At 40.4% G+C, this 12,220-nt stretch overlaps 1 protein-coding gene across 4 annotated transcripts in view; it reads right to left on the bottom strand.

The window, feature by feature from the left end:
* The window catches only part of anks1b (ankyrin repeat and sterile alpha motif domain containing 1B), a 346,827-nt gene that overhangs the window by 26,958 nt on the left and 307,649 nt on the right, over positions 1-12,220 (bottom strand). For all 4 annotated transcript variants that reach the window (XM_049566517.1, XM_049566518.1, XM_049566520.1 and 1 more), the window contains one exon: positions 1,559-1,666. In XM_049566517.1, coding sequence (XP_049422474.1) covers positions 1,559-1,666 — 108 coding nt within the window. The remainder of the gene's footprint in view (positions 1-1,558; positions 1,667-12,220) is intronic.

The following is a 12,220-nucleotide window of genomic DNA, read 5'->3' as shown; positions in this document are numbered from 1 at the left end:
GCCAACTGAGTCACCGTGCAGAAGTGCATCTAGCTAACCTTACAGCTCAGCCAAGGAGGACGCCATTAATGTTTACGTCAGGAGGACATCCAGGAGTAGCTTCCTTCTGCAAGGTGATACTGTTGTCTGGTTTAGCTCAGTAGAAAGAAAATAGCTCCTACATGAAACTACTCACAACAAGGTCTTTGGATTATCTTGAGTAACCAGGTCATGATATCTGGAAAGAGACATTGCTGTTGAGTTTTTTAAATGTATATTTTAGCATTTTGATTACTTCAAGTGGAGTGAAATCTAGTTCCATTATACTGGAGAGAAGGCAGACATCTCTACAACTGTCCCTTTAAGCACTGAAGCCCTGCCTGGTCACTGTCTCTTTAAGTGGCTCGATTAAAAGTGGAAAATGATGTTCATGTTTGAGGCTTTCAGCACCGAGCAGAAACTAAAATTCCCAAAAGAATTCTAAACTTTTCTACACTTTACGGTGTAATGGTGTTACACAGTAGAAGGTCAGCCATTTCTCCTGAGAGGTTATTCACTCTCAGTTGATTACATATGAGAAGAGCCTCAATGGACGAGGTCTTTTTCTGGTGATTATACTAATGCTTTTTTTCCAAGCTGTGGAAGCTGAAGGGTGATAACTTTGCCTCTGAGTTTTCATCCTGAGCCGTGTTTTGTTCATTCACCCCATTTGTCCTAATGCAGCCAGCTGACAGCCAGTGTTTGTACTGTGTTACTGAGTAAACACAGCTCTCTGCTCACACACTGGAACATTTTACCCTGTATTGAGCCATAAATAGTGTAATCTTGATTTTTTTTTTTTTTTTTTTCAATTACAAGCCAGTAGCACATCTTTTCTTGAATAGAGGTAAATCGGGGCTGAAACCACTTGTCAATTAATCGCTCGAGAGAATTTAGAATAAATCAGAGATGCCAAACTTTAGCTTTTTCTTGCTTCTCAAATGTGGCTTTTGTCTTCGGTCTTTTTCTTGTAGTATTTTCTGACATTTTATTGACTGCTTTCATTTTTTTTACCCCACTGACTTTTTGTTTTCACATTTTTCTGAGGCTCCGTAAATAACTGCAGTCCTCAGATGGACACGCTGAGACACAGTGGACAGTTTGGGCTGTGTAAAGGTACAGAGAGGAGCTGAATCAACCAGGCCGACACATTCAGCCTCCTCTCAAAGGGCCTCCCTTGGCTCAACAGCACAAAGAGCAAGAGACTATTATAAAGACATTAGAGCGTAGCCCCGATGGGAGAGGAGAAGCCAGTTCCTTGTGATTAGTATCCAGGACAAGCCGGCAGGGAGGAAACTGCAGCGGGTCGGCCATTTTGTGCCTGCCTGAGAGATTTGGGTAATCAGTTGGGTGGTAACAGCCGCAGTGGGGAGGCTGTAGCTTCCTCTGAGAAACACAATGCCATCTGGGAAGGGACTAGTGCTTTCTCTTCTCTGAAGTCTAGTGAATTCATAATAATCTGAGTCCACATAGGTTTGGATACTGCTGAAGGTTTTTATGCTTCATATAGCGTACTGTGTGCTCGCTGAGACTCACTCACCCTTAGGGAGATGGCCCGCGGAGGTTTCTGTGGGGTGTCTTCGTGTAGCCGGTCCCCCAGTGAGGCGAGGATCCGTTTTCTGTGTCCGATAAGACTGATCTTCAATACCTGAATGAACACACAGATATTTTGACATAAGGTTATATGACGGCCCACATTAAATTAATCATTTATCACATGAACATGCAGACATGCTTGTTTCAATTTCAGAAACAGTTTTGGCAAATTGTGAAACTGTAATGGACATCTCACTTCTTCTAACGTTTTTAGACACTGATTATTGATAAATCAAATCCTCAGTTGTGGCTCTACACTTCGGCACAGACGGAGTTAAGGTTTCTAGATTTTGTGTTCTTTGCAAACACACGAGCAATGCTGGGTCAAAAGTCACTGCGCTGGCAAAAAAATAATGACTCTCTCTGATATTTGCATAATTTAAAACAGCTTTTAAAGGGAGTGAGAGTTCAAAGGCGTTCAGACTGGATAATAACAAGATTATATCAGCATCTGTGGTAAAAAAAAAAAAAAAAAACCTGCATAAGAGGTAACAGATTATCATCATCATGAGCCTCAAATGGAGGATAATACTGCTATTCAGAGAACAGTTTCACAGAAAGAAACACCAGCACTCAGGGAAGTGCTAATGAGTGCATAATGACACAAAATGCCCCTGAGCATGAGCATACATCATGTCATTATTATTATTACATAACCAAAATGGCTCGGACGGCTGTGTTCAAGCTGTTGGTTGTGCTGTTACATGAACAAGATCATACAGTGTATACCATGCCTACTAACTAACAACAAGTATGAAGTATCCTGCAGGGTTTGACATGAACTGCAGCTTGTAACCACAAAGAGTTACTCTGCTATCGCCTTTAGGTGGCTACCTGGGGCCACTAAGTTTTATCAGGTCTCTCTAAGTTTGGAATAAGACTGCTTGCATGCCGCATCTTGTGGTTCAACATTCTACCTAAACAGCAGACAGCACTTGTTGCCAGGTAGATGGGTAGACGATAGAAGGAAGTGGGTATGCTCTCTGTATATTTTAATGGCTGACTGATAGGTGGGTATACTGTAAATGACCACAAAAAGAGGTGCGTATATCCTCCACTACACCGCTGGGGCTACTGAAGTATGGGTTTACTAAGCCTACTCAAACTGCTTAAACCATCCTTACAAAAGAACCAGAAACACAAAGAGGAGGACTATGAAAAAAGAAACAGCAGCCAACATTTAGGAGTGAATGAAAGTAGGACTTTAAGCAGACAGAATATGACACATCTAAGGATGTAATGTATGTGGTGCCAGTTTCATTAACTTGCAAGCCTGTTTTTCCATTGGAAATGATGCCTCTGGGAAAACTACATCACAATTCATGGGAAAATTCTGGGAGGGAATTCTGTTAATGTCTTTTCTTTTTTTTTTTTTTTTTGAGGTGTCATAGTTAAGAAAGGCTTTTTTTCCTGTAAGGTTTTTACATAAGGTTAGATATGGGCCACCAAATGATGTTGTTGTTGCTTCACCAACAGATTTTGGTGCTTGGTGGCCTCTGTGACCAGTGCCCTAAATATTAGTGTCTGTCATTGTCCTTTATGAGACTCATACACAGAGAAAAATGGAAAGACTGTTTAAATTAATTGGTTCTCCAGTAGTTTAATTCACTGCAGTTTTCTTTTCTTTCAGTGAAATTACTTAGAAATAACATCTAAAGCAGGAAAGTATCAGGATCAATTTGAAATGTAGATTTGGGACTTGGAGTTAGTTAGAAAAATAAGGACTTGATGCCTGTCATTACTTGAGACTTCAAAGCAAAAACAAAAAGCAGTACTGAAGTTTTTGACCTGGTAAAATCCTGTAACATTTAAAATGACTAAGACAGCGCCAGTCAAACCACTTTAGTATTTAATTATTAGGCTTAAGGATTAAGAGGACTTGGTCTCAGCTGTCTTAAAAAAAAACCTTTTAACATAATTTCAAAAACAAAATGTCGTTCTTTTAATTATAAGAATATAAACCTGAATGGATTTATGGCCTGGGCACACCAGAACAGTGTGGTGACACAACTTTTAGTCTGTTTTAGTGTGCACTTTCTCATCTTAATCAATATCCCAACATAATCAGAACAGCAAAATACAGCTCCTACTGTACGTCTGTGTTTACACATCTCACGTGATCTCTTTCCGGACAATCATGCTCAGTGTAGACTGTGGTAAAAGTGACTCACAAGCATGGCTGTTGTTTAAACGTTCTCCTGAAGATTTGCTGTGTTCCATTCAAGTTGTTTTTAATGCACCAGTAAGCACATTTATTTATTGTCTTAGCTTATGGCCATAACTGCTTTCATTCAGATTATGAACAGGCTTGTAGGTGTGCTGTCTTGTAATATCACAAAAATTGTCAGATTGCTGGACTTAGGGACTCAGTTGCGCCTATTTGCTCTCGTGGTTATGACTCGCATAGCAGCGTTGAACCAGAAAGTCAGACTCGACTTGGACTTGCCCAAAGTAAAGTTCTGGCAGAAGTTTGGCATTTTGCTTATTTGCTTCTTGCCTAATGTTAGATATGGGATTGATACCACTCTGACGCCAGGCTTACCTTAGCGTAGCTTAGCATGAACACGTTCCAAAAGTTTGAAAATACACTACACACCACCTTTAAAACCCTAACTATTAACATGTTGTATCTCCTTTTTTTTTTTTTTTTTTTTGGTATCTGTACGCAAACATACTTGTAAGAAACACAAGTTGAACTTCAGGGAGCGTCGGGCTAGCTGTGTCCCACTGCCACCACTCTTAATTTCACACAGGCATGACAGTGATATTCATCTGCTCATCTGAATCTCGTCAAAAATGCTAACAAGTGTCTCTGTCAAAATCTCAAACTATTACTTTAAAAGAGCTCTGGGATTAATGCACTACAAATAAAAGACCCCCAAATCCCCACACAGACCAAATCAGATTTTCAGGTTCTTTGTGAGGGCACCATCTGATAAAACATTGTTACTGATAACTGAGTTTTTGCACTGACAGCCATGAAATGTAAATTCCACATTATCAGATTGTGGCAAATTTGTAATAGTCTATTGATTTTCCCCAGGCGCTCATTACACAGACACAAACTGAGACAAAACACACATACACACACACTTGGACTCCAGTGAAAGCCTTCATTCTTTCTCTGGTCACCAGGCGTCCACTGACTGTGCCAGTTACTGGGTTTTCTAAAGAGACGAGCTGGAACATGGCTGCTTTCTGCAGAGATGTTGTTTGCACTGTTTACACCTTCTGGCACCCGTACATACTTCAGTGTACAACAAACTGCTGCCTGGTTTTATGGGGCTGCCTCTGGAGGCCTTCCAATGGAGGTATGTGCGAGTGTTAGAGAATGTGTGCGTTCGAGAGTGTGTGTGCGTCTTCAGGGCAAAAGGTGGTAATTAGCCTCAATGTGAGGTCTTGCTGCGGGTCTAATGATTCTCCCAACAGTCTTGCTTTGAGTCAGCGCATCTCACACACACATGGATACACTCATACTTCATCATCTCCTGCACCAATTACTGCTCTACATCTGCCGGAGAAACATAAAAATAACAACGAGAACATCGGTGTAGGATTCACTTTGCCTCTTGCCTGCTTGTGTGCATCGACCCTAAACACACAAACACATCATAAATAAACCAATCCAACCATAATGAATAAGCAAATATGCAAACTGCATGCAAACAACTGATATATAATGTATCAAGCAAGCCCAAAAGTGCTAAACAGGTCTTCTTGCTGGTTTCTTTGCTTAGTAGGTTTAGTAAATTTCACTTTATGTCATACAGTAAATGAGGAAATAGGACAGTTTGAGTCGTGGGATGTTAAAAAAACACAGCAGCAGCCAAGGGGTTAAACTACATCCTACGCTGTTCTTTCCTGCATGGAAACAATGTATTTTAATTGTTAAAATTAGACGGATCAAAGGGAAACAGAAAGCAGAGCTGGGACTAGCGGGTAGTGGAACTAATTGGCATATTATGGCCGCCCCGTGCTCCCTCCACCAATTTTTATTCACTCATATTTCCCCTCCTATCCTCCCTCTCCTCTCTGGGTTTCACAGCTCGCTATCTCTCTCACACGCCGTCCTTTACAGACACACAATGTCAGTCAGACTACAGCGTCTCTGTCTCTTTGTACTGAAGATGATACCGACTCGCTGAATTTGGCGCATTAGGATCAGATGATGCTCACTAGGGTCATTATTGTGAACATGAGAACATGTTGTATTGGTCCAACAGTAGAAAGAAAATTGCACTTGATATGAGAGCATTATTGAAAATAATGACACTAGAATGCAAACAGGTGGTGTTACTGCACATGTGCCTCATTCTCAGGCTTTTAGCATTTAAACCGCTTTTTTTCCAGCACAGTTTTATTGATTTAATCGCTGTTTTAGCCACAAATATCAAAAACATGGCATGATATTAAGAGCTGAAATAATAAGTCAGTCAATAAATTAGTCAATAGACAGAAAATGTATCTGCTTTTTGATATATAATCTATTAATTTTATTTCAAAATGCCAATTTTTTTGCAGTTTCAGCTTCTCAACTATGATTATTTCCTGCTTTTCTGTGTCTTTTATGACAGTAAACTTTTTTTTTTTTGTTTTTTTTACTATGGGTCAAAATAAGATATTTGATGACATTACCTTGGGCTTTATGAAGTTGTGACTATTTTCTTACACTTCATAAACCACATGATAAATGGATTTGCTGAGAAAATAATCTACAGATGGATCCGTAATGAAATTAAGTTGCAGCAGTAATAAATATATGATGATACTGCTCCACTTGTTAAAAATAATGGCAGTATTATTTGTTTGAAGAGTTTGTAAAGCCACAGGTGTCAATATAAAATGAAATTTACAATTGAAACAATCGATTAGTTGCTAGGAAATTATTTTCCTATTGCCTACTCATGTTCAGAGGGACACATTTTCATAAAGTTAAGGGCCACGGGGCAGGACGTTTTCATGTGCTTTTACTGTCATTATGAATGTACACTTGACACAAACTGCCACAACATTTTCATCACAACTTTATTTTGCGGCATTACAGAAGTAGCCTAATCATCAACAAAACCTAACATAAAAAGGATTTATTTAAGTGATTAAGCAAAGTACACAGGAGTGCTTTACTGGTTTGAAAGATTTATTGTGACAAAATGTCTGTTATTTGCCAACTTTTTTGTTTTTCGTTTGGTTTTAAATTTATTTGTGAACAGAACTGATTGGGGGGCCAGTATTGGCTTCCATTTGACTAGGCCGGGTTTAAGCAATATTTAAGAAAAAATACTGCTTTTTTTAACTGACTATCTTTTGGTTTTTGACTGTAGGTCTGACAAGATATTTCATAACATTGCCTTGGGCAAAGACAAAAGACGAATACATTTGCTGAGAAAATAATCTGCGGATGAATCAATAATGACGATAAGTTGCAGCTGTCAAAATGGGTAAAGGTAAATGATAGAACAGCTAGAACAGTCTGCTAAGTTCAGAGAGTTACATAACTTTACTGTAACACAGCCTTTAAAACTAGGAAAAAACAACGCCTACAATATCCAAAATCTAAGGCGATATCTAGTCTCATATCACGATATCATTTTAATATCGATTTATTACCCAGCCCTACTTTTGATTAAACTGTGAAGTATAAAATGACCTGGGTAATGGATTTTTTGCCTGATGTAGTAAAGGTTATGAAATATTCATAATCTTGCTCCTGTGTCTCTCCCCGTCTGTCTCCTGAGGGGCTATAGCGTGACACCAGTCCTCACGCTGCTGTTTCATCACATACGTATAAATACACACATGAACTCCAAAGAGAGGACAGTAACTGCCTCGAATGGTATGCATCTGTGTGTGTGTGTGTGTGTGTGTGTGTGTGTGTGTGTGTGTGTGTGTTACACTTTGTCTTATGCAACAGCATCTACTTCAACTACAGTAGAAGCCTCAACCTCAGCCTGGAGTTCAACTGTCACCATGGCAACACAGAGCCGCAGCAGCAGCAGTCACCCACACACACTCATCCAACAGAAGAAAATATATCTTCACATGCACGTGGATGTGTACTCTCTCTCACACACACACACACACACACACAAACAGCTCCAACAGCTGTTTCAGAGCCCGGGGAAGAAGATTATATTGTTATCCCTGAATGGATGAAAATTTGAATGCAACCCGGCCATTATTGTTAAAACACAGACTCGCGCTCTCACTCTCTCTGTGATGCTTGACTGCAGTATCGCCCCATTTGCATTTAAATTATATTCATAGCAGCTGCATATACTGACAGGAGAAGTGTTAAGCTACCACAGCAGACACCTCTCTGCACCCCTGTCCTCTCCCTCCATCCATTGCTATAACCACTCATTCATTTAAGCTCTATTCAGATCAACTCAGAGAGCTCCTACAGTTGACATGATCTCATGTTTCTCTCTCTTTACATTACAACAGTGGCGTCACTGAGTGGCTCCATGAGGGTTACTTAGCCTCTGCTCTTGATGTTATTATTGTGGTATGAAGTGATCTGGGGAGCTGTTTGCCTCCAGTGTCTGACTGGGCTGCTATGTTTGTGTCTTATGTGTGCGTCTGTGTGTGCCGATCAATGCACTAATCCTGTTAACAGTCCCGTTAGCCCACTCTGAACGGGCTTGATTAACGGATTAGCCGCCACACATATGGATAACGGAGCTGTGCTTTCACACAGCCATCTCCTCTGCAGCCGGCTGTCACTTTACTACAAGAATTAAAATTAGAGATGCACCAACTGCAGTGTTCTTGTCTACTTTCCGTTTGCTTCTTTAAGTCTGACCTGCGGATTCTGATTTTTGGTGATTCCGATTTTCTTTCTAAGAACTACAATTGACAGCATACACTACTGGAAATACCACCATGCGGTTGTATGCCTCCGCGCACCAGTCAAGTTGCAGTTGCAGTTTACATCCATGTCTGTGAAAACATGGATGCTTCACACATACCTTCCTCCCAGCAGCACAGAAGGTCTATACAATCATCAATCACCAATTCAATTGTCACCAATTCAGTAATTGACCAAATGTCCTCCCTTCTGTTCCTGAGATATGACTTTAAGTAATGGTCAGACAATGGTTTTTGTAGAACATTATGTCACAGTGAAACTGACCTTTGACCTTTTGGACATAAAATATCATCACGCCATCATCTTATCCTGTAAGACATTTGTGTGAAATTTTGTCGTACTTAGTGAATGAATTCTTAAGTTATGGCCAACGTGTTTTGTGAGATCATAGTGACCTTTAAAGTTTGACCACCAAATTCTAATAAGGTTAAGTCGAAGTGTGTGTTTGTGCCAAATTTGAAGATATTCCTTCAAGGTGTTGGTGAGATATCACGTTCATGAGAATGGGTTGGACGAACAGATAGACGGACAGCCCAAAGATATAATGCCTCCGGCCACGGATATCGCTGGCAGGAAGGCATAAAAATATTTGGAACTTTTCTTTACAGCCACTGAAAAAGTAAAAATGTGTATACGATATTAACATTGAATTGTTGTATTAAGCATCGAAAAATGTGGGTGAGAGGATTGTGGAAGCGTAATTAGATCAGGCTTGACTAACTGCTCCCTTTTGGCTGAAGTAATGTTATCACTTCATTCATTTACGTCACTAGCGTTGAAACGTTTTGCTGCCATGGACCAAACTACCAAATCTATCAAATAGACCCTACTTGATAAAAGAAAAAAGAAAAAAAAAGCTGACTAGACTAACTAGCTAGCAAATTATGGTAGGTTACCCAACTCTGTGTTTTTACGTAGCTGTACCTCTCAGAATGTGGCACTAATCTTTTTGGCATTTTCCATTCACTCTACATGAAAAAAAATAGCATTAGCTTTTCTCTGTTAAACTTTTGATCTTACTATCAACTACCACGGGAGTTTGTTAATTTCCTTCACTTACTGCCTAACTAGCAGACCACATTGGACCCCCTATATTTGTGTTTTTATTAAGATACCTCCCAGACTGAGAAGCTATATGTTTTAGCATCTTCCATCCGCTTACATGAAAAGGGTTATATTTGCTAAGCTACACTTTTGAGCTACTTATCAACTCTGTGATTAAAATAAATTTGGGTAGTATACGCCAGTCTGCTAGTAAGCTTAACACATTGGCTTTGCAGCCATTTGCAGAAAGCATGGAAGTGTAATGCAACATTTGAGAATGAGTTGCAATTTCATTCATTCATTCATTTTCCGTAACAGCTTATCTTGTTAGGGGTCCCAGGGGTGCTGAAGTGTTCACCGTGGACAGGCTGCCAGATTATCGCAGGGCTGACTCACAGAGACAGACAACCATTCACGCTCACATTCACACCTACGGACAGTTATCGAGGCATTAGTTGTGAACGTCAACCCAACTTTTGAAGTACAGCAAATTAACCTGCCCAATTAACTCTTTTGGTTGTGGGAGGAAGACGGAGTTCCTGGAGAAAACCCACAGGAAGAACATGCAAACTCCGCACAGAAGGGCCCCCCCCCCGCCCCAGGTTTGAACCAGGAACCCTCTTGCTTTGAGGCGACAATGCTAACTGCTGCACCATAGTGCTGCACTGGGTTGCAGTGTCTCTGACAGTAGTTACTGTCTGTGCTGCTGTTTGTGACATGAGCCATCATTGGACTCATGGATGTAAATTTGATCTGCACAGGATCAGCTATATCTGAGATTGACAGATCACTGGGCATGGCCGAACAAACTTAGAAACGTCTGATTCTTGAAGTGAAATTATAGTTTAATTCCTTGTAATTTAAATATTTGTGTATGCATGTAAACTGTTCCACCCTAAGCTATTTTAGCAACAAGTCATAAAAAGCAAAACATCTCCCAGTAGATCTGAGATTATTTCACTAATCCAATCGGATTTCTTTTCTTTTTTTGTTTTGTTGAATCATCCTCTTTTAAGGATACTAAATTTGTATAAACTTCCAAGAAAATCTTGAGAACGCCCTGACCTCTTTAAACATAAGAGGGACCACAGAACAATGACAACAGCTGTGACAAAAGGGCATATTTTGCAAAGAAACCGGTGCAACAATAAGGGCTAAGTGGTGATTGGGGACATTAACAACGACCTCTCTCATTCAGGACACCAGAGACAAAAAGCCTTTTCTCTGTTTCCTACTGGAGGGGAGGCTGGAAGCTGGTCGGCTCACTGGAGCATGAAACCCAGCGAGGGAACCAACAGTCCAGTCACTGTCTGTGCTCAAGCTAGCACATAGTTTTAATGATGGAGAGGGAAGGGACTGAAAATGCTTTCATCAGTCTCTCTGCTCTTGTTTAATCTACATCGACTTGCCTAAATATCCCTTTCATCGCCCCGGTATCCCTTTTCACTCTCTGTCCATATTCTGATTCCCCTGACCTCAAATTACCTCTCATCATCTGCTCTCGTCTCTCCCACTTTCCCCTCTCGCTATATCCACATGACAGAAGGAGAGGCTAAAAGAGAAAAGACAGTCAGAGGGAATAAATATAGTGTGAGCGTGTCAGTGACTCGGCCTAATAACAGAAGAGGCTCTGCAGTCACACATTAAAGAGCCTCTTCTCTTCAGCCTTGGCAACTGCATGTGATTGGTCCATCTTTGTTAGCTTTCGCTGTGTATATCTACCTTCTCCAGGCTCATGTCAATATTACCGATCACCTCTCCCCTGCAGACTAAGAGTGTGTGACCTCTGTGATATCAGTAGACCCCTGAAGCCCCTCAGGCGTCGTCTGCTAATGGAGCGGTTGGGGTTTGACCCTTTGAAAAATCCTCCATCGATTTTTCCAGATCAAAGAATTACTGGTGTAAGGTTACTTAAATTGGCGAGGTCAGAATACATTACAGGTCAATTGAATGGTAATATTGATCAGAAAATTGCCCATGTCTGCCTCAGTGCCATCACAGAGGTTGAATACAGGGTTGTGATGTCTACCATTGAGAACATCAAGGTTATGTCCTTTAGAGTATTTATGAGGATCTGGGTCTTAAAGGCTCATTCTGACATTTTTAGACTTCATTTTTCAAGAATGGACCATTTGTTGGCCAAAAATTACAATAAACTTCAACAACAAACGTTCATGGTTAGGTTTAGGAAAAAAGAACCGGGTTTGGCTTTATAATATTACGGGACATGAACACCGCTCTCTCAGGTAAAAGTCAGTGTTTGCTGGATGCATCCACCACCCCTATGCCCACCCCAGTTGGACTTTCACCACCTTAACTTCTTCCCTTGCCCCGCCGCTTTTCCTCTTGACGCCCCGTAAAAACTATAACAGCGACTGTGTATCATGCCAACATTAAAGGATGCCTTTTTTCATTGGTTTCTGATAGGGGTGTAACGGTACACAAAAATCTCGGTTCGGTACGCACCTCGGTACACAAGTCACGGTTCGGTTTTTTTTTTGGTACAGTAATGAAAAAAATAGACAACTATTAAATATCTTTTACTTATTGGTAACCTTATTAAAACATACCACCACAGCAGTTAACTCTTTTTACACAATTTTTGAATGAAACAAATATATATAAAATCCTGCTTTTTCACATTGTTTGAATGAAAATAGAAATATAAAAGTGAAAAATAAAATCCTGCTGTTT

The sequence above is a fragment of the Epinephelus fuscoguttatus genome, linkage group LG22 (assembly GCF_011397635.1).
Source record: "Epinephelus fuscoguttatus linkage group LG22, E.fuscoguttatus.final_Chr_v1".
Taxonomy (NCBI): Eukaryota; Metazoa; Chordata; class Actinopteri; order Perciformes; family Serranidae; genus Epinephelus; species Epinephelus fuscoguttatus.
The sequence above is the reverse complement of the archived record's forward strand: the minus strand, read 5'-3'. Positions and strand labels throughout refer to the sequence as shown.